Consider the following 18728-nt stretch of genomic DNA (forward strand, 5'->3'; position numbering starts at 1 on the left):
TACTTAATTTTCATTCAGGAAATTTGTGCGGATGCGATTTTCCGATATTGATTATTTCATGTCCCTGGTTTGGTGCTGTCATTAAGGCTGTCATTAAAGCTGTCAAAGGTGTTCCCTTCTAACCCACGTGGGCTCGTTACGTTTCGTTGCTTGAATTTTATTTTCCTGCTAATTTTTGCAAAAATGAATCCGTTTCCCTGTGGCATGACAAAATTCGTAGATGCCCCGGCGAAAGCGGCAACAGGACGTCGCCAGCCGCGAGCACCAAAGCAACCAAAGGATGCCACCAAGAAGGGTTGTGCGTGCAAACGTACTTCGTGCATTAAGAATTACTGCGACTGCTATCAGTCCATGAGAACTTGCCATGAGTTTTGCAAATGCCTTGGTAAGGCCACATCAGCACATCAAACCCTTTTCCCTTATAGCATTCTATCACTCTACCCACTCAGATTGCAAGAATACGGTGGAGCGTCCCATGGTTAACGAAATTCCACCGAAACATTCCAGGCGACAGCGTGCCTCGGCAGTGAATGCCAAAGCAGAGGCTGCAGCTCTCAGGGCTGGCATAAAGCCGGCAAAAGGAGTTGCTTCTGCTGTTTTTCCAGCCCAAGAAATAAACATGCCTCCAGAACAGCCCATTAGCATGCTACGCACAGCACCAAAGTCCACGCCTATAAAACGGCTGTCGAACAAGCCATTGCAAGTGCCAAAGCCGCCACAGCAGCGGTTAATGCATTTATCAAATGAAGCGCCTCAACATTTTCTCCCAGCTCCCAAGTGTCGCTCAGATCAGGATAGGTTGATGAGCCAGCCATGGAGTTCCTCTACGCCACGGCCAACAGCAGTAATCATGGCCTCGCCACGTAGCTCCAAGCCCAAGCAGCCAGAGAAGGAGAAAAAGGAAGAGCAGAAGCCTAAGGAACTGAATCTGTTCAATCAGCCCATCAATATGACTGTGCTCCACTGCATGCTGGTTCAGGCAATAGAGGCGGAGCAGCTGGGATTGCAAGAGTTACAAGTGGGCCAAATGGTACTTTCCGAATTTGTACACGGTCAGAAGCTCATTTACGCTGCCTCATGTGACAAGAAATGATTGCTTAATGATTGTATTTACAATTTTGAAATGCATAATTTTCGAATTAACAATTAACTAAGTCTTTTGTGGCAGGCCAAAACTTGGCCCTGAGCTACCAGTCGGGTGGATGAAAGATCAACTCCGTTACCAGCATATCGCAGCTGTTTCTACGCTGCCCACGACTCGACCCTCCGGCTGCTGGTGTGCCACTCTTGTGCCGCTCCAATGGCAGCTCATTGTCACTGTCGCTTTCACCCTCTGCAGTTCCAGCAGCATCCTCCTCCTCTTCATCTGTATCGGCATCAGACTCAGCCTCGTCCGCAGTGCGGCGCTTGCGTTTGGCTTTTGTCTTTGTTGGTTTTGCAGAGCGATATTTTTGCCAGAATTTTGCCGGCTGTGCAAAGTCAATTAAGCTGGGAAAGCGCGTGGCCAACGCCTGGCACATGCTGTCAAAGGAATGTTGTAGATCGGGGCCCATGACCGTTTGAAGGTTTCTATGTGTTTCCTCCACATAGCGCAGACATCGCTCCAATTGTTTTTGCTGCAAATGGAATGAATTTATACAGATTCTACTTTTATTTCCATATCAAAACTCACTGGGTCCTCCGTGTCCACACGCTTACGTCCACGCCCTCTCGCTGGTGCGGCACCTACAGCTGTTCCTGCTGCTGCTGCTGGTGCCTCTGCTTCCTGTTCACCTTCATCGCTATTCTCACCATCGGCACGGGCACCTTGCTGTTTGCTTTTACCCTTCGTGAGATAACAAATGCGACGCATAATGAAAAGCAGATCCTGGATGACGGCCAAGGCGTCGTTGGATTTCACAAATTCTTCGTCTTTGCTTTTCTCTACAAAGAAAGAGGTAACAAGGTTAAGCGTGACACAGAAAGAGCTGTCTTTTGGCTTACCCGCCAACAGCTTTAGTTGTCCAAAGTACAGCAGCAAAGTGTTTTCATCTATTGTGGACATAATGTGATTATACAGAAGCCGCCGACTTTTTACCATCTTGGCACCCTTCAGGGGCGACTGGTAGCGGGTGTTGATCGGTTCCACACCCTTCTGATACGCCTGACCATTGAGATAGAAAGGAGACTCTCTGAGACACTGCACAAACACCGTCTTCTCGTGCAGCCGTTTGTAGCGTATGAAGAATGCATCCGCCTCGCGTGCCACCTCAGCGTTGTCGTCCACCAGGGCGGCCAGCATGGATATGAGAATGGGTCCCTTTAGCTTAATAATGCCCGAGAGTATCACATCCTTCACACAGCGGAATGAGCGCACCCGAGTCATGGCAAACTTTGAATGCATTTTGGCCAGAATGCACTGGAAATTGCGCTCCAAAATGTTTGGATGTTTCTTTCCCAGATCATTGACGGCTATGAGTGTGGTATTAATGATCTGCGGCCGGTCGTTCTTCGTCAATATGATCTGATAGAGCTCCGATACTTCGTTGGCAAGTCGATGCTCGCGCAGACACAGACGTCCAGCTATCACAATCATCCAGTTGGTCATGCGTTCGTTGTCCGTGTCGAACTGGGATTCCTTCAGCTTGGTGCACTCTCGCAGGTACTTGAATACAATCTCCTTGACGCGATAGTCTACCGACTGCGGCAGCATCACCAAGATTTCCGTGTACGCGCCCAACAGGCACTGCAAACGCGTGTGTTCAGCCTGGAAATTTTGAGCACTGGCCACGATGTTCTCCGTGAGTTCATCCAGTAGAGTAAGCTGCCAGTTTGGCGAGGCATCGGAGCCAGCGGACGGTGCTTGACTATCGGACAAATGGTAGATTTGATTGATTAGATTGACGGCACTCGAAATGAGACCCAGCCAAATGTTGCCTTTGCGCAGAGCCTCGAGCAGACGCTGGAAAAGCTGATTTAATGCTGGCTTGGAGAAGTTGGACAGACAGCAAATGATGAGCTGCAGGGCCAGCACTTGATTGGCCTTCATGTTGTACGAAGAAAGCTCATTGAAACTGACAATCAGAGCATCCATGTTGTTGGTTATGCGGCTGGACAGAAGCAGCAACAGAACCCATGCATCCGTGTCCGTTGATGTGGATAAATGTGAAATGATTACCTTGATCAGCTGGGGTCTGTAAGAAATGGGAAATGCTATAAATTCCACACCGTTTGCTTGAAGAAACTCCTTTTGCTTACGTGACAATTGTTTCTCTTTCCAGCAGCATAGCGAAACGCTCCTGCAGATAGGCTCGTGGTTGTGTCATTGTCAGCGTACTAACAATACGCCAGGGCATAAAATGTTTTGGTTCATTGGAATAATCCATGGGTTGAATGTTCTTCAAAACAGTCTGATTGAAACTCTGCAAATGAAAGGAGCATTAAGATAGGCACCCACTGTGTTTATCTTGATGACTCTCGCTCACCTGAATGGCTAGCTTTTGCAGTGCCACATCCTCATCGCTGAGCAGACACGACCAAATTCGACAATAGACACAAATCAAAGCGAAGCAATTGGGATACGCCTCCAGCAGAGTTTCCATTAGTTCCAGCGCCGCTTTGCGCACCGAGGCAAGCCGATCCACGGCCAGGAGGCTGGTTTCTCGCACGAAATTCGTATTGTAAATGATAAGAGGATTGACCAGCACCAGGCGCTCGAGCAGAGCTATGCCCGAGGTGCGGGCCAGCCCATTGTCCGCCTCCAGAAAGCGCTCATAGATCATTTGAGGAAGATTCTTAACCTCCGTCTCCAGTTGTTCATAGCCCTCGAAACTATAGGCACACTGCTGTATGTCCGGCTTCACGAAACGCAGTTCATGCTGCTCGACAGACGGCTCAGCCAGGGTCTCCACATTGGTGGCATCGAACTGAACGAAACGGATGCTCTCCTCGAGTATTTTTCTGGTCGTGGGGGAGCCCTGCTTCAGGGCAGAGATGAGCACTTGGCAGGCCTTGCGGCGCACGCTGAAGGTTCTGTCGTTGAGGCAACGCATCACTTCAACCAGCAGCGGCACTTCGCGTGGCACCTTGGAGACATCGTAACGAAAAATGCTCCACTCGACTTCGGTTTGTTGGAGCAAGATGCGTTCGATAAGATCTAGGGCGCGGGTTTGGATGCCCACCGCATCGTCTGCCTTTACGGCTTCCAGGAGGTAATCTGCGCATGATTTATTGCATTTGGCATACAGAATGCTGTCGTATTTGGCCGCGTAGCCAATGGCAATCTTCTCATCGGCGGTTTTCCACTGCAAAACAAATGGCATTGTTATTCATTAAATTATACTTAAATTGTAATACTTAAATTTGTAATACTAACCGCCTTTAGAGGATTGGAAACCACACACTTAATATACAAGTGCAATATTTGTGCTAAGATGTCGGGATATTTCTCTATGAGCTGAATAAACCACTCCGATATGTGCTCGCCACTCTGCATCTGCCCGCCCCGTCGTCCGCTGCCAATGTTCTGTGGGCTGTCCGTGAATATGTGCATGGGAAATGATCGTTGCATTAACAAATGCAGTGTGTCATAGACTTCTCCATTGTGCTCGTTGGTTATTTCGTCAAATAGTTCGTAGCACTTGGCGTGCAATGCGGGAGCACCTGAAAATCGTTAAAAATTTAAATCAGTAATCGATAACAATACAGCTGACATTCGCAGAGTTGCCAAACTTCAACACATCAAGAGCTGTCACCGCGCCGAAAAACCCCAAAGGCAAGAAATTACTTATAATAATTGTGAAATAATCAACAATTGGATTTGTTTACAGGACTCATGTTAAGCTTATTTCTGCACAATGGAGGGGCAGCATCGAAGGGGCAACTGCGGTATGTGGCGACACGTCTTCTGTCCACTACAACAACATCGGAGCACTTTGATATCGTCATTGGAGGCGGCGGTCTAGTGGGCACCACTTTGGCTGCAGCTCTGGCCAAGAATAACACACTGGCGGACAAGAGGGTGCTGCTGCTGGAGGGCGCTGAAGAATTTAAGGGTTTCGATGCCAGTGGTCCGTACCAGAACCGTGTGTCGGCCATCAACAAGAACTCCATCGAGCTGTTCAAGTCGATTGGCGCCTGGTCGCACATTGAGGCGGCCCGCTACAAGCCCGTCAAGCAAATGCAGGTGTGGGAGTCCAACAGCGACGCGCTCATCCAGTTCCAGCACGACAACTTTGCCAGCGATGTAGCCTGCATCATCGAGAATGATTTGATCCTCGATGCGGTCTATACACGCGTCCGCGAGGCAGCCAATGTCCAGGTCCTCAACAAGGCGAGAATCGAGTGTGTCCGTTTGCCCAAGAATACAGGCGGCAGACACTCTGAGCTTAAGCTCCAGGATGGACGTTCCTTCACATGCGAACTGCTCATTGGCGCCGACGGAGCCAACTCGATTGTGCGTAAGCAAATGGGCGTCGATGTTTTCTCGATGAACTACGATCGCATGGGAGTGGTGGCTACACTGGAGCTTAACGACGATGCCTGTGATAACTCCGTGGCCTGGCAGCGCTTCCTGCCCAATGGACCGGTGGCTCTGCTGCCACTGACCGATAAACTCAGCTCCCTGGTGTGGAGCACCACAGTGTCACAGGCCAAGTATCTGAAGGAGCTGCCGCCGGCGGAGTTTGTGGAAGCCATCAACGAGGCCTTCTGCCGTCAGAATGCGCGCGTGGAGCTGGCCGACAAGGCTGTGCAGCTGCTCAACTCCTTCTTCGGCCAGCAAGCCACACAGCAGCAGGTGCAGTATCCCCCCCGTGTATGCGGCGTAAAGGATGGCTCTCGTGCGAGTTTCCCGCTGGGCTTTCTGCATGCCTCGTCGTATGTATCCACTGGTGCTGCACTGGTGGGCGATGCCGCACACCGCGTGCATCCGCTGGCCGGCCAGGGCGTCAATCTGGGCTTCAGCGATGTGCGCTACCTCGTGGAGTCGCTGGCCGCTGGCGCCTATGCCGGCTTTAAGCTGGGCGACACGCAGCATCTGATCAAATACGAACGCAAGTGCCTGGCCAAGAATGTGCCCATAATGCTGGGCGTTCATGGCCTGCACAAGCTCTACTCCACCGAGTTCAGTCCCGTGGTGCTGCTGCGAAGTCTGGGAGTTCAACTCACACAGAATTTGCCACCCATCAAGAACTTGTTCATGAAGGGGGCCATGGGTTAAAAGGAAAAAGGGGAACATTTACATTTTAAGCGCTTAAAGTTTTATAGTACGAAATAAAATCGAGTTAATCGAGTCAATGGTCAGGTTATAAAAACACTTTTAAAGAGTTATGTCAATGGTTTTGCTTAGTAATCTGTTGTTCAGATTAGATACTATAGATTTACGTTGTGCAAATAGTTTGTGCTATCTTTTCCTTTGCATTCTCTTGCTCGGAATGTTTTTTATATGTGTTTTGCAATTCTCTGGGGTTCTCTTTGCCGCCTTCGCTTGTGCGTGTTGGGCATCAATGTGGAAGAGCGATGGTATCTAGGATTACGTGATTTTTCCTATTATAAACAAAACTTACAACTAATTTTTGATCATTTGTTGCTTAATAGTTTTTTCTGTTGGTGGAGACGTTTTAAGGCACGTTTTTGGCGTTTTTCTTTGAATATTCATTAGAGAGCTTCCTAGAGCTCTTGGTGGCTTTTGCCTGGCAGCACATTGGGCAAACTTTCGCCCAGTTTTAGCGGCTGCTCGAGCAAACCCTCGTCGCCCTTCTTCTCAAAGACTTGCTCGCGATCGCTCTTCAGACGCGCCACACCTTCAGTGGCTTGCACATTTATCTGCTGAGAGTCCTCTGTGTCCGAAATGTAGCCAGATTCTCCAGTGTAGTGTATGGGATAGAGCAGCAGTGGAGCGGCACTCAAGGCGATGAGGTCACGCTTCTCAAAGGCAGCGGTCCAGGTCTTGTTGGGATGGCGATCGAACATAACCGGCAGGAACTCATCAACGGGTATAAGTTTCTCGAGTGGTTTGGCCGCGAGCAGCTTCAGGGCACCTTGGAGCGAGAGTACATAGCCGAGGGTCCAGTAGGAATAGCCGGCATGAACGAGACTATCGGCATCGGCCACCCAGGGTTCGCTCTCCTCCTTGAGACGCTTGCGTCCAAAGTAGATAAGATCGTACTCCACCACGCTCCTCGCCTGATTGAGCACACGCACGGCATTGGCCCGGAAATACGGATCGAAGCGTATGTCGTCCTCGAGGATGAGCACTTCCTTCAGTTCGAGCTGCACCATTCGCACCCAGATGCGGTAGTGGCTGAGGAAGCAGCCAATCTCGCCCATAGTCATGGCACGATGATGGTAGGGATCCTCGTACCCAGGCAGGAATCGTATTCCCATCTCATGCACACGCTTCACATTCAGTTCTTTGCCATCAACGGCGGGAAAGTGCTCCACCTGCAGTCCGATTTCCTCAAACAGATTCTCCATCTTTTGACGCCTCTCCGGGCGACGTTCCAAATTGATCATGAAAATGTGATCGAGGGTCAGCTTCGTCTTCTCCGGCTTCGTGATTAGATGCTGAAAGTAGTCCAGGACAGGCGGCACTGCACCCAAATCGCTGACCATGCTGGATCTGATGTTTAATAGCATTTGCAGGTCCTGTTCCAGGGTGTCCCCTGGCTCAAGCGGCTGCAGGATGTAGCCAAAGGTCAGCTCATTGCAGACGTGCAGGGGAATTCCTGAGCTATTGGCAGACATGGCAAACACAATGATATCATCCGCGGGGCCGTCATAGAGCGGCTCTAACTGTTGACTCTGCTGCACGTCCCGCAAACGTTGACGATCGAAGGTAAGATTCCGGGCACCCTTGTGGTTCATGTCCACCAGCACGGCCGTGTGGACCATTGGCACTGGGAAGCTGCCCTGTTTTTTCATATGATAAATCTCCTTGTACTCGTCCGTGCGCTGGTAGTAGTACTCCTCCGTCATGCCACACCAGAAGTTCGAGTACAAGCTCTCCGACAGCAACATGGGTGCCACAATGGGCAGGCGTAGGGCCGTGAGCTTACGCAGTGCCTGCTGCGATGTTAGTAAGACATCAGCATCGAGGAAAAACACAAAGTCAGCCCAAATATCGCGGCCATAAGCGAGCGCCTCCTCTTTCAGGGCAATCACATGCTTGAAACGCGACACTGTCCAGTCGTAAGGGGAGCTCTCGTTCTGATAGCCACGCGGCCCTTCGCTGTCAAAGGCGTAGTTCACGCTGTGATAGAGATCTGCAGAGTGCTTCAGCCACTGCTTCAGCAGCTCAACGCTCTCATCGCTGCTGTGATCACAGCGTAGCCTGGGATGACAAATCGGTTGAGAGACAAACTCATGCTAATGTTGGTTTTGCTTACCAAAAGGCTATGCGTTCCTTGGGATAGTCCTGCTGCTGCAAGTAGCTGAGGAACATGGGCAGAATGTGAGCCTTGTTGCGCACCAGCAGTGCCACGAGCACTGTCGGTGGCTGATACTCATTTTCCACAACCTCATCCTCGCCGTAGATGCACACAAAGGCGCAGGCCAGGAGGAGGCCAAAAAACACTTGCTTCTTCAACATTTCCACGTCATTAGATGCCACACATCGTCTGTCGGTAGGTTTAAGGAGGTCACACTCGCGCTCGCACACGCACTATCTTCTGCTACAGCGGAATCAGCATCAGCGTCTGTTCTGTTTGGATTGATGCTGGAGAATACGAGAGTTCTCTTATCTATTTATAAACGACGGCGAGCGTTTAATGTCCCAGCATCGAGCGGCGTCCAGCCTCCCTCCCTCCTCCTCACCTCTTCCTCCAGCAGCACCCGCTCTACAACCAACATATGGCGCTCTCTCTCTCCCCAGCGATAACATATCTATCGCTCTCAAACTTCAACCAACCAAACAGCTGTGTGTGGGTCGTTGGAATTTTGAATGTATTCAGTATTCTGAATAGAAGTGAGTGTATTCCTGACCCGCATTAAACAAAACAGATTTACAAGCGTTATACGGGAACTGGGTTCAGAGAGACCTCTTATCCAACCATCCTTAGCTACACACGTGACTATACAGGACTTAGGTATGAGCACAGCAAAACAATTTCAGTTTACTGATCTTTTAAGGGCATTTCCTTTTCGATTTTTTTAAGGAAAATGAATTGAATCCAACAAACGATTAAATTGTACTCAATACCGAAGAAACATTCGAAATTGTGAAATTTTCCATACGCAACCTCCAGGATCTTGATAACGGGATAATGGGCGTTGGACGTGTTCTCTTGTTCTGGCAAACCAGTGTTTGAGAGACCTCTGCTTTTATAGTGCATTTAAAATTGTAAGCCCAATTGTGTAACAAATATTTATTTCTTATTAACAAAGAGGTAAGAAAAGTATTCCCTAGGCAGTCGCCGCATGGGGCTTAGCATAGCTGGGGAAGTTCAGTTGCAGACCCTCTTTGGCCTCAAAGAACGTGTAGGACAGGGTGATGGTGTCGCAATACTCTAGCGCCGGATCTTGGGTTATTTCGGGATCAATGTAGAAGAAGACGGGCATGTCCACCTCCTCGTGTGGATTTAGCTGCTGCTCCTCGAAGCAAAAGCATTGGATTTTGTTGAAATACGCGCCAGCCTCGAAGGGGATCACATTGTAGGTGCTAATGCCAATGACGGCCTTGTCCGTGGGATTTCTGGCCGTGTAGAAGGCCAGAGCAGTCTCACCGGGTGCCACCTTGATTTCGTGCTGCTGCGGCTTGAAGTTCCAGCGCATGGAGGAGCCAATGTCCGCATTGAAGCGTATTTTGAGCACACGATCGTTCACTTTCACCATATGCTCCACCTTTTCAGCGTCGTGGCCCTGCGATGTGGTCCCGCCGTAGCTGTAGGCCTGGCAGAAAATGCTGTACAGCGGCACGGCCGCATAGCTCAGGCCCACAATGAGCACTCCGCCGGCTGTAATGTAGTACAAGGTACTCTTGGCCCGCAGCTTACGTGCCGCCTCGCCGGGGGAATCGGTCGATTTCATCCGAATGCGGCATGGAAATATCTGTTGTGGTCGTTGTCCACTGTGATGGGGCGTGAATGATCTCCTCAGCAGTTGCTGGCTCTGCCCACGCACGGCGAAAAGGGTGCGCAGCATTTGAAACTATTATACCGCGTTGTCTAGGGAGTAAATTCTAGTTGTTTTCATCTAAAAACCACTGTTTGTATAATCTCTCCAGGCACTTGATACGTTTTAGTGTGTACACACCAAGTTTTATCAGCTGTTTGACAATAAACTAAACCTACCGAGCTATCGATATCCATTTGCCGCGCTCCTAGTGGGCAACAACAGGAAGATTGGTCTTAAATTTTTGTTTTGAACTTACGTGCATTTTGATAGCCCCTTTGGAAATTCATGTAAAGAATCTCCAAGAGGCATCGGATAATCTTGTCCCGTAGCTTGAGATGCTCCTTGAAGTGCACATAGCGAAAGACCAGCTTCATGTCATCGCATATTGTCAGAAAGAGCATCCATATTGTGTCGGCAAAAACGCTGCGGTTCGTATTCTGCTCAAGCAGGCTGAACAGCTTTAACAAGTGCTCGATGACGTCCTCGTCAAAGATGGCATAGCGCTTGGCCCCCGGAATGGTGAGTGTCAGCAGGTACGTGCTGGCCGCATTCAGGGACAGCTGTAGGTTGAGATTCTGATTGAGTACACCGGGAGACGCCTCCAGTATGTTCGCGGGCGTAATGGAGAGGCTCACGACGGTGTAGATGTACGAGAGATATGCACTGGCTGGGGAGACACTTATAATGTTCGACCAGTTGTCGTGGGTATTGCTGTAGCTACTGCTGATGTCATGGCGCATCGACCGAATGACGCCCGCCAATTCCCGAAGCGTCTGCAGTTGGCTCTCCTGCTGGCGGCTATCTTGGCCACAGATCGACAGCGACCAGAACTGGCGGGCGCCCTCACTGCCTTCATCCGCACTTGCTGTCTCGCCGTACAGCCACTCCTCGACATCGACCCACTGCAGGCGGGGCACATAATTCGCGCTTAAATCACTGAAAATACTATTCAACTCGGACATTGTTTACATTTTTCTGATACTGCCACTATCGATAAGCGACACAAAACTGTGATGGCTATCGCAACGAAAAGATATCGAGTGCACACAGATGCACATGCAGGCGGTTGACATTCAAAGTGGGGGAAGAGGAAAATGCAGAGTTGATATATTAATGCATTTACTTGGCTTATTATTATGCAATTTTGTTGTTTTGTGGATACATACTTAATTTCTAATTCCACTGCAGTGTGCATAGCAACCATTGACAGCTAGAAATCCAACGAGGCGGAGGCATTGGAATTGATCAACACGTTGGACCCGCACTTGGGCGAGGGCATAATATCATCAGCAGCCATCGCAGACTGTGCATTGGCAGGCGACTCCTGCAGCTCGGGCGGCAAATGGAACCGCTCGATAACAAACTTCTTGCGGCGCAATTTAAAGGCCAGATCTGTAGTCTCCGGCATATGCACGGCCAGGGTGTTCAATGCCGACATCTTGTGCAGATGCAGCAGGCCGCTGTACTCCTTAAAGGCTGGGTGTGTCTCCCGCTCGGAGCCGGCAAACGACTCCAGTTCGATGGCGTAGTCCACCAGTTGACGTATCTTGGGCACTAGACTGGCATCGTACTTGGCAATCAGATGCATGGGCATCGTTATAAGGCAAACCGAGTTGCAGTTGCGCACGCTGGCCATGAGCAGCGTCAGAAACTTGAGCATATCCTCACCAAAGTTGTCGTCGTACCACAACGGTGAGCCCAGCGAGGTGAGGCACACGCGGCAAAGGTGCTTCTTGGTCCCAGTGATGAAACTCTCGTCGCGCAGCTGCTGCTGAATATCGTTGAGCAGGCCGCCATAGCGGGTATTATGGAAGACATTGTGGGGCCAAACGGCTGGCTGGCTGCCCGTTTTCGTGCTGCTGGTTACGGTGGTGGTGTTGTTGGCAGTGTTATCTGCGGTCGCTGCGGCATTATTGTCCAACGATTTAATATCGGCATCGGCCTCAACATTGGCTTCGGGTTCAGTCTCGACAGCCGCCGACTCCTCGCCCATAGCCTCGGCCATGGGCTGCTGCTCCATGGAAATGGATGGAGAGCTGCTCTTGGATAGTTCTCCATCGCCAATCCAGTTGTCTTTGTGGCTATCATCCCAAATGACGGTGCTGGCATAGTACAGCATTCGCGAGTCCATCTGCTCCATAAGATTGAAATGATGCCCGATCTTGGCCGTGGCATGCTCAGAGTTCACCAACGGCAAGTCGTTGTAGCGCCAGGCGATTCTTAGTCCATTTTCGGTTGTCTCGCCCGTCTGCTCACTGGCCATCTGCTCCTCGCGCTGTTCCACTTCGGTCAGGGGACGGGGCAGGCGGCGCAACATCTCCGCGGGGATGTCGTCGAGGCTGCCGAGAAATATTTCCTGCTTGGAGAGCACACCCTCGGCCAGGAAGTACTTGGCCAGCACTTTGGCATGGGTCATGAAGCGATCCTCTTCTATCAGGCAAATCGAGCCCACGGGCAGGCCGCCGCCGATTACCACGTCAAGATACGGATTACCGCTCGAAGTTATTATCTGGGCGGTGTGGGGGCTGGTGCGAGTGCCCGGGATGGGCTTTTGCACAGTGCGTTTGCGAAAGCTGGTCATCTTTTCTTTTGTACAATCAGAATTAACCTTCTTTTTTAGCTTCTCCGATTCGTGTAAACTTGTGCAGACAGTAGGGGCACTCCTGCAGGAGCGTAATAATATCGATATCGAGCCCAGCTGTTTGCTTTGTATGCGAATGCATTTGAGATGACACTATTGTAGTAGGGGTACCATTGGGCGTACACGACACAGCTGTTTGGTTGGCAAAGTTACAAATTCACAAAGTTATAGGAAAATAAAGGACAAACAATTGATAATATATCTATAATCCCGCCATGGCCACGAACTCCGAAGTGGCGTCGCCGCAGATGACGGAGCAGCTGGACAATGAGGAAGTGAGGGAAATACTGAAAAACACCACCGATCTGCGCCAATACTCGCGACAGATTGAAAAGGAATTCAAAGAAGTGGAAAATAAATCCATCGAGGGTGGGTATTGGATTATAAGCCATATTTGCAACCAAGTTCAATGAGTCATTCATTTAGATTACATTGCCGAGTCCCAGAACATTGCGAATCTGCACAATCAAATCAACGACTGCGACGATGTGCTGGAACGTATGGAGAATATGCTAATGAGCTTCCAGAGCGTGCTGAATAACATCAGCACCGAAATCACACAGTTGCAACGTAAATCCGTGTCCATGTCGCTGCAGCTGACCAACCGACAGTCAGTGAAGGCGCAGCTCTCGCAGTTCATTGAGGACATGGCCGTGTCCGAGGAGATGATAACCATCATTATGGAGACACCAGTCACGGAGCGTGATTTCAGCAGCCAATTAAATGTGCTCAACCACAAGCTGTCGCTGGTGAAGGAGCTAAGCTTCAAGGAGTCCAAGTCCACCAGCGATGTGAGCGATGTCCTGCACAAGTTGCGGCTTCGTGCCATGACAAAGATTCGCAGCTATTTGCTGGAACAAATCTACAAATTCCGCAAGCCCATGACCAACTATCAGATACCACAGAATGCCATGCTAAAGCATAAGTTCTTTTTCGAATTCATTCTGTCCAATGAGCGGCAAGTGGCACAGGAGATATGCAGCGAGTACATCGACACCATGGGCAAGATCTATTATAGTTATTTTAAGGTATGTTTCATGACATTTGGGAGCACTTATTTATTAGTTCTAAGAACCATTTCCTTGCAGAGTTATTCTACCCGTTTGACTAGTCTCAAATTCGAGGAATCCTGCACAAAGGATGATCTAATGGGCATTGAGGACAATGCCTCCAAAGGGTTGTTCTCCAAGACGACCAGTTTGAAGCACAAGAGCACCATCTTTACCATTGGAAAGCGCGGCGACATCCTTAACCAGCAGCTGGAGGCGCCCATCATAGTGCCGCATGCACAGCTAAAGAATCGCGTGAGATTTTGCACCGTTGCAGGCTGTTACTTTGAAATTGAAGTTCATTTTTCTATTGCAGTATACATCAGAGGCGCTGTTCCGCTCCGAACAATATGCGCTGGTGGATAATGCATGTCGGGAGTATCTGTTTGTCACCGAATTCTTTATGGTGCGCGGCAGCCAAGCGCAGGATTTGTTCAACCAGATTATGGGAAAAACTTTAACGCTGATGATTGTAAGTCAATTCTGAGTGGCAACCCAATGGAATTAATGCTTTTTGTTTTGGGAACTGTTTAGAAAACCCTGGAGACAGCTATACACGACTGCTATGATACCATAGCCATGTTCCTGTGCATCCATTTGATATTCCGCTATCAACTGATGTGCCACAAGCGCTGTGTGCCGGCCCTCGATAAGTGAGTTTTTATCTTTTCTAGATACGGATTTAATCAGAGCTTGTTAACAGATATTGGGATTCGCTGCAATCGGTTATTTGGCCACGATTAGAGCATGTTTTTCGGCTGAACATACAGAGCATCCATGACTGTGATCCCACCAAATTCAACAAGGAACTAGGACCACACTATGTATGCCTTACGACTTATGACTGTGACTGTGACTGTGCCTAACCCTTTCTTTGCCTTGCAGATAACACGTCGCTATGCGGAGTTTAGTGCCGCCATTGTGGGCATCTCGGAGCATTTTCCCAACGAGCTGGTCAGCCGTCTGCTGTTGGAGCTGCAGAATGAGGTGGAGTGCTTCATTTTGCGCATGGCTGCCATATTTCCCACACGCAAGGATCAGCTCATTTATCTCATTAACAACTACGACCTGGTCCTGGGCGTGCTGATGGAACACACGCGCGACAACTCCAAGGAGGCGGAAGCCTTCCGCGAGCAACTGAACGCCCGCAGCAATGAGTATGTGGAGGAAATACTAGCCCCACACTTCGGCGGCATTATACAGTTTGTCAAGGAGTGCGAACACTTCTTTGAGAAGGAGCAGATGGATGAGCTGCGCAAGCAGGAGCGACGCAGCCTTGCTCTGGTGGCCAGCTTCTCGGCCAACTGGAAGAAATCGCTGGAGGAGCTCAATCGCGAAGTACTTTTGTCATTCCCCTCGCTGCTGACAGGATCACAGCTGCTGCAACTGGCCCTTGCCAGTCTGGTGCAATACTATCATCGCTTCCACAAGCTGCTCACGCCCAATGCGCGCGCTCAGTTGACCAACATCCATGTGGTAATGGTGGAGATAAAAAAGTACAAGAGTAATTACTGAGGGAGAGTAAGGGGGAGGAGCCTTTAATTAGTGCTCAATAAAGTTATTTAAGTAAAAGACAGCAACTAATCCTCATCTTCGAACATCATCTCGACGAGATCCTTGTTGGAGCAGCGCTCGCCATCCAGGCGCTGTGGCTGCTTCCAGCGCAGCAACGTGGGCAAGAAAATCAAATGTGTATTGGGATCCTTGCGGAAGGGACAGTTCAAATCCTTCCAGCTAAAAGAATTAGAATACAAATTAGGTTATTGTTTACGCTTTATGACGATAAGGTGGAAACTAAAGTGCCGATTGCCACTCATAAAAAGCGTATCGCTGATCGCCTGGAAATTGCGTTTATCTTGAATGTTCTCGACTATGTGTGTATTTCATCACATTATATACTTACTAGGCGCGCTCGCCCACATCCACATGCACAAAGTGCGAATTGTCGGGGGCCTTCTTCAAAGCATCGTGTATCACCGGCTCAGCTGCAATAAAAGTTGCGTCGTTTGGGAATGAATAAATTAATTGGTGGGTTAGTCGGCTTCGCGGTAAACCACAAAGGGGCTGGGCCATTGACTCACCCTTGACACAGTATGGGCACCAGCTTTCGCCGTTTTCATCCTTGCCTCCGCTGAACAACACATGAACCGCATTGTTGCCGGTCTCCAGCTCCTCCATCTTCTTGGCGAACTCCTCCCAGCCCTTTACGTTGTGTGTGACGACCATAATTTTACTTGTATCCGCTTTATTAACACCGACCGCGTATGTGCGTCTAATTAGGCGACCGAATAACTTTGTGAGCGACGTGATGGAGCACTTTTAACTGGCTTTTGGATTAAATTTGTTCTTGTGTTATTCGTTTTTGTTGTAAAGCGATAGTCTGATGACAGCTCTTAGAGATGTGACTGCTATGTTTTCAATAGTTTTATGTCTGGTTAAAACACAGAACTGAACGGTTTACTTTCAATAAATTTTATTTTAGAAGTTATATTATATATTTTATCAGAGTTTTCTAGATGTAAATTCAATTTTAAAATGTCGTAATACCCATGGCATTGCTATCGATGTATCGATACGAATATCAGCTGTTCTCAATTATTAATTCTTATAAAACTGCTTTTATTTACATTGATATTGGTTTAAAGCTTAAACAATGTCACGATTAGCTTTATTGCGCAATTTAGTCTTCCACAGACATAACCTACTGCCCAGAGCGGTGCCACGCCTGCAATGTGCTGCATCGCTGCATCTGACCCGCTGCCTGCGACAGGAAGCGTCGCGCGGTTTGTAATTGATTGAATGCAGTTATATTTACAGTAATGAGTTCCTTATTCATGCATTCAGGCGGTGGTGGCGGTGCTCTACAACAGTCGAAGGGTGGTGCCGATGTCTCCACGGATGTACGCCCCATTGGCGAGAAGATCAAGGAGAACACCAAAACGGCCAGCTATACTGCAATCATCTTGGCAGGTCTGGGTGTGACCGGCATCATGTTTTATGCCATTTTCCGCGAGCTCTTCTCCAGTGAAAGCCCCAACAACATCTATGCCGATGCCCTGAAACGTGTTGTTAATGATCCCCGGGTGCAGGATGCCATAGGAGCACCCATCAAAGGCTTTGGCGAGACATCGCGTCGCGGACGTCGCCAGCATGTGGCGCACTCCAGCTACGAGCGCCACGGCAAGCCGCACATGAGAATGCAGTTTTATGTTCAAGGCGTTAGGAACAAGGCCACCGTGCAGCTGGAATCGAGAAGGGTAGGAGGAATATATATTTAATAATAATAATGATAATAATCCAATACTTTCCACAGTCCTGCCCAGGTAAACTGGAGTATCGTTATCTGTTTGTGCAATTGGATCATTATCCCCGTACCACCATCGTGCTGGAAGATAATCGTGCCCTTGATTCCATACCCGAGCCAGAGACTGCCCCTGCCACATCTTCTTCGTTTGGAAGCCTGGCCCTTTTGTCCAATAGTCAGGACAAATAGGGGATTTTTTATTATGTTCTGCACTGCACTTAAATTCTCTGTATAGTTGTATTTATTATTTGACTGACAATGAAAAATGCCATTGGAAAATCCCAGTTGTCGCGCAGCACTCACTCGCCAATCGAGAAGTTGTCCATCTCCAGAATGGCGCCCGACTCGTGTCAGTAGAGCTTCTTCCACGGTATGATCTCCCAGGAGCGTATGATGTGGCGTCCAAAGAGAAAGTCCTTCAGCTTGTTCATGATGTAAAAGGAGATGCCAAAGAATGAGGCAAAGTACAGCCAGAATTGCCCGAGGCGCTCCCAAATGCTCAGATGATAGCGCGCCGGAACCTGCAGCACATCCAGCTCCAGTTCGATGCTCAGGCCTGGGTCCACGCGTGGCGACGTTGGGCGGTAGTAGGTCTCCTGAATGGATAACTGGAAGTAGGCTGGATTGGCTTTGACCTGGGCCATCAGGGATTCCATTTTGTACTGCGACATGTCCACATGGCTGGCGTTCGTCTGCACCTCGACGGGACGAAACTTGGTCTTTATGTTGCGCCCAGGAAAGGGACAGGTGAACTCAACGTACTGCTTCAGCTGCAGCTCACCCTTGAGCTGAATGCGACCGTTGCGAAAGCGACCGGACACTGGCAACTGGAGCTGATGCGACAGCACCGAGGGCGGTGACAGATCGCATTTGTGCTGCAGACGGGCGTCGAAGAAGAGCAGCAAATCAAAGTGCATCAGGCGTGCCGGAATATCCTGTAGTTCCAGCTGGAAGTGTGCCCGATCAGTGACCGTATCATAATCCACATCCTCTGTCCAGTACTTGCTGGCTGCACAGCTATTGGTGTATTGGCTCATCTGAGTATTGAAGTAGCTGAAGCTGCTGCATGCGACCAACGATTCTGCCTCGCCATCATCTCCTGGCTCTGTGCTGCCCACAAATATATACTGGTAGTTGTACACCACGTTAGGCTGCTCGTACAGCACCCGTGACTCGGATATGCCCGAGTACGGGCTGAGTAGGGACACCAACAAAACGGGCAGCATCACCGACAGCGCCACGAAGACCAGGACCAGCAGCGAAGCGAACGAGCACAGCGAATTTTTGTACACGATCGCCGTGTTGGTCGTATGGAGCGGAATGAATCTCATTTTGGATAACAACTTTTCACCCAATCCGAATTTCTCTCACTTCACTTGCTGTCTGTCCACTTTGACACTTGTCAATCGGTTGGTTTGTTGTGTGAGTCGTTTCGTTGCACTGCTGCCTGGCAACCAACGTTCACTGCTTGTCGTGGAAATTCAAACGGTGCGCCCTGCACTGCTTGTACTTACACCTTACCTACACGACAGTTACATGGCAGGTAGACAAGGCGCCACCTGGCTGTGCTTCAAGTAAAATCCGTTGTGTATGGAACATTTTACATGTAGTATACTTCACATTTCCATGGTCTAAAAATAAT

General features: G+C 49.4%; 10 protein-coding genes across 10 annotated transcripts; 4 read left to right on the top strand and 6 right to left on the bottom strand.

The window, feature by feature from the left end:
* The first annotated feature begins 148 nt into the window (after nt 1-148).
* On the top strand, nt 149-1093 carry LOC117584482 (CRC domain-containing protein TSO1). Its single transcript, XM_034273407.1, has 2 exons — nt 149-385; nt 450-1093. The coding sequence occupies exons 1-2, from the start codon at nt 184-186 to the stop codon at nt 1091-1093; spliced, it is 846 nt and encodes a 281-aa protein (XP_034129298.1). The 5' UTR covers nt 149-183.
* Nucleotides 1079-11054, bottom strand: LOC117584473. The gene is made up of 7 exons (XM_034273397.1): nt 10349-11054; nt 4355-4641; nt 3465-4283; nt 3238-3401; nt 1984-3173; nt 1673-1923; nt 1079-1616 (listed from the first exon to the last, which is right to left on the bottom strand). The coding sequence occupies exons 1-7, from the start codon at nt 11052-11054 to the stop codon at nt 1188-1190; spliced, it is 3846 nt and encodes a 1281-aa protein (XP_034129288.1). The 3' UTR covers nt 1079-1187.
* LOC117584478 (ubiquinone biosynthesis monooxygenase COQ6, mitochondrial) lies at nt 4660-6287 on the top strand. The gene is made up of 2 exons (XM_034273403.1): nt 4660-4753; nt 4809-6287. The coding sequence occupies exon 2, from the start codon at nt 4814-4816 to the stop codon at nt 6197-6199; it is 1386 nt and encodes a 461-aa protein (XP_034129294.1). The 5' UTR covers nt 4660-4753; nt 4809-4813; the 3' UTR covers nt 6200-6287.
* LOC117584475 (glycosyltransferase 25 family member) lies at nt 6217-8797 on the bottom strand. Its single transcript, XM_034273399.1, has 2 exons — nt 8367-8797; nt 6217-8311 (listed from the first exon to the last, which is right to left on the bottom strand). The coding sequence occupies exons 1-2, from the start codon at nt 8567-8569 to the stop codon at nt 6649-6651; spliced, it is 1866 nt and encodes a 621-aa protein (XP_034129290.1). The 5' UTR covers nt 8570-8797; the 3' UTR covers nt 6217-6648.
* LOC117584483 (cytochrome c oxidase assembly protein COX11, mitochondrial) lies at nt 9330-10233 on the bottom strand. Its single transcript, XM_034273408.1, has one exon. It carries the CDS (start codon nt 10117-10119, stop codon nt 9382-9384), a length of 738 nt encoding a protein of 245 aa, XP_034129299.1. The 5' UTR covers nt 10120-10233; the 3' UTR covers nt 9330-9381.
* A 140-nt stretch (nt 11055-11194) lies between the features above and the next one.
* LOC117584479 (putative elongator complex protein 4) lies at nt 11195-12760 on the bottom strand. Its single transcript, XM_034273404.1, has one exon. The coding sequence runs from the start codon at nt 12671-12673 to the stop codon at nt 11303-11305; it is 1371 nt and encodes a 456-aa protein (XP_034129295.1). The 5' UTR covers nt 12674-12760; the 3' UTR covers nt 11195-11302.
* Nucleotides 12761-12856: 96 nt separating this feature from the next.
* Nucleotides 12857-15362, top strand: LOC117584474 (vacuolar protein sorting-associated protein 52 homolog). The gene is made up of 7 exons (XM_034273398.1): nt 12857-13102; nt 13160-13761; nt 13822-14037; nt 14099-14254; nt 14317-14435; nt 14486-14606; nt 14668-15362. Exons 1-7 carry the CDS (start codon nt 12949-12951, stop codon nt 15295-15297), a joined length of 1998 nt encoding a protein of 665 aa, XP_034129289.1. The 5' UTR covers nt 12857-12948; the 3' UTR covers nt 15298-15362.
* LOC117584486 (thioredoxin domain-containing protein 17) lies at nt 15291-16162 on the bottom strand. The gene is made up of 3 exons (XM_034273410.1): nt 15864-16162; nt 15686-15767; nt 15291-15516 (listed from the first exon to the last, which is right to left on the bottom strand). The coding sequence occupies exons 1-3, from the start codon at nt 16006-16008 to the stop codon at nt 15363-15365; spliced, it is 381 nt and encodes a 126-aa protein (XP_034129301.1). The 5' UTR covers nt 16009-16162; the 3' UTR covers nt 15291-15362.
* Nucleotides 16163-16359: 197 nt separating this feature from the next.
* Nucleotides 16360-17370, top strand: LOC117584484 (mitochondrial import inner membrane translocase subunit Tim21). The gene is made up of 3 exons (XM_034273409.1): nt 16360-16565; nt 16627-17039; nt 17096-17370. The coding sequence occupies exons 1-3, from the start codon at nt 16436-16438 to the stop codon at nt 17273-17275; spliced, it is 723 nt and encodes a 240-aa protein (XP_034129300.1). The 5' UTR covers nt 16360-16435; the 3' UTR covers nt 17276-17370.
* Nucleotides 17299-18525, bottom strand: LOC117584481. The gene has a single exon (XM_034273406.1). It carries the CDS (start codon nt 18415-18417, stop codon nt 17437-17439), a length of 981 nt encoding a protein of 326 aa, XP_034129297.1. The 5' UTR covers nt 18418-18525; the 3' UTR covers nt 17299-17436.
* Nucleotides 18526-18728: the final 203 nt, after the last annotated feature.

The sequence above is a fragment of the Drosophila guanche genome, unplaced genomic scaffold (genome assembly GCF_900245975.1).
Source record: "Drosophila guanche unplaced genomic scaffold, DGUA_6, whole genome shotgun sequence".
NCBI lineage: Eukaryota > Metazoa > Arthropoda > Insecta > Diptera > Drosophilidae > Drosophila > Drosophila guanche.

Coding starts and splice junctions, on each gene's coding strand:
- LOC117584482 (XM_034273407.1), top strand. CDS start 184: ATGAATCCGTTTCCCTGTGGCATGACAAAATTCGTAGATGCCCCGGCG. Junction 386..449: donor TGAGTTTTGCAAATGCCTTG/GTAAGGCCACAT, acceptor CTACCCACTCAG/ATTGCAAGAATACGGTGGAG.
- LOC117584478 (XM_034273403.1), top strand. CDS start 4,814: ATGTTAAGCTTATTTCTGCACAATGGAGGGGCAGCATCGAAGGGGCAA.
- LOC117584475 (XM_034273399.1), bottom strand. CDS start 8,569: ATGTTGAAGAAGCAAGTGTTTTTTGGCCTCCTCCTGGCCTGCGCCTTT. Junction 8,312..8,366: donor AAGGAACGCATAGCCTTTTG/GTAAGCAAAACC, acceptor TTGTCATCCCAG/GCTACGCTGTGATCACAGCA.
- LOC117584483 (XM_034273408.1), bottom strand. CDS start 10,119: ATGCTGCGCACCCTTTTCGCCGTGCGTGGGCAGAGCCAGCAACTGCTG.
- LOC117584473 (XM_034273397.1), bottom strand. CDS start 11,054: ATGTCCGAGTTGAATAGTATTTTCAGTGATTTAAGCGCGAATTATGTG. Junction 3,402..3,464: donor TGCAAAAGCTAGCCATTCAG/GTGAGCGAGAGT, acceptor TTTCATTTGCAG/AGTTTCAATCAGACTGTTTT. Junction 3,174..3,237: donor GAAAGAGAAACAATTGTCAC/GTAAGCAAAAGG, acceptor CATTTCTTACAG/ACCCCAGCTGATCAAGGTAA.
- LOC117584479 (XM_034273404.1), bottom strand. CDS start 12,673: ATGACCAGCTTTCGCAAACGCACTGTGCAAAAGCCCATCCCGGGCACT.
- LOC117584474 (XM_034273398.1), top strand. CDS start 12,949: ATGGCCACGAACTCCGAAGTGGCGTCGCCGCAGATGACGGAGCAGCTG. Junction 14,255..14,316: donor AAACTTTAACGCTGATGATT/GTAAGTCAATTC, acceptor GGAACTGTTTAG/AAAACCCTGGAGACAGCTAT. Junction 14,436..14,485: donor TGTGTGCCGGCCCTCGATAA/GTGAGTTTTTAT, acceptor GCTTGTTAACAG/ATATTGGGATTCGCTGCAAT.
- LOC117584486 (XM_034273410.1), bottom strand. CDS start 16,008: ATGGTCGTCACACACAACGTAAAGGGCTGGGAGGAGTTCGCCAAGAAG. Junction 15,768..15,863: donor GTGCCCATACTGTGTCAAGG/GTGAGTCAATGG, acceptor CTTTTATTGCAG/CTGAGCCGGTGATACACGAT. Junction 15,517..15,685: donor GATGTGGGCGAGCGCGCCTA/GTAAGTATATAA, acceptor TAATTCTTTTAG/CTGGAAGGATTTGAACTGTC.
- LOC117584484 (XM_034273409.1), top strand. CDS start 16,436: ATGTCACGATTAGCTTTATTGCGCAATTTAGTCTTCCACAGACATAAC. Junction 16,566..16,626: donor GCGACAGGAAGCGTCGCGCG/GTTTGTAATTGA, acceptor TCATGCATTCAG/GCGGTGGTGGCGGTGCTCTA. Junction 17,040..17,095: donor TGCAGCTGGAATCGAGAAGG/GTAGGAGGAATA, acceptor TACTTTCCACAG/TCCTGCCCAGGTAAACTGGA.
- LOC117584481 (XM_034273406.1), bottom strand. CDS start 18,417: ATGAGATTCATTCCGCTCCATACGACCAACACGGCGATCGTGTACAAA.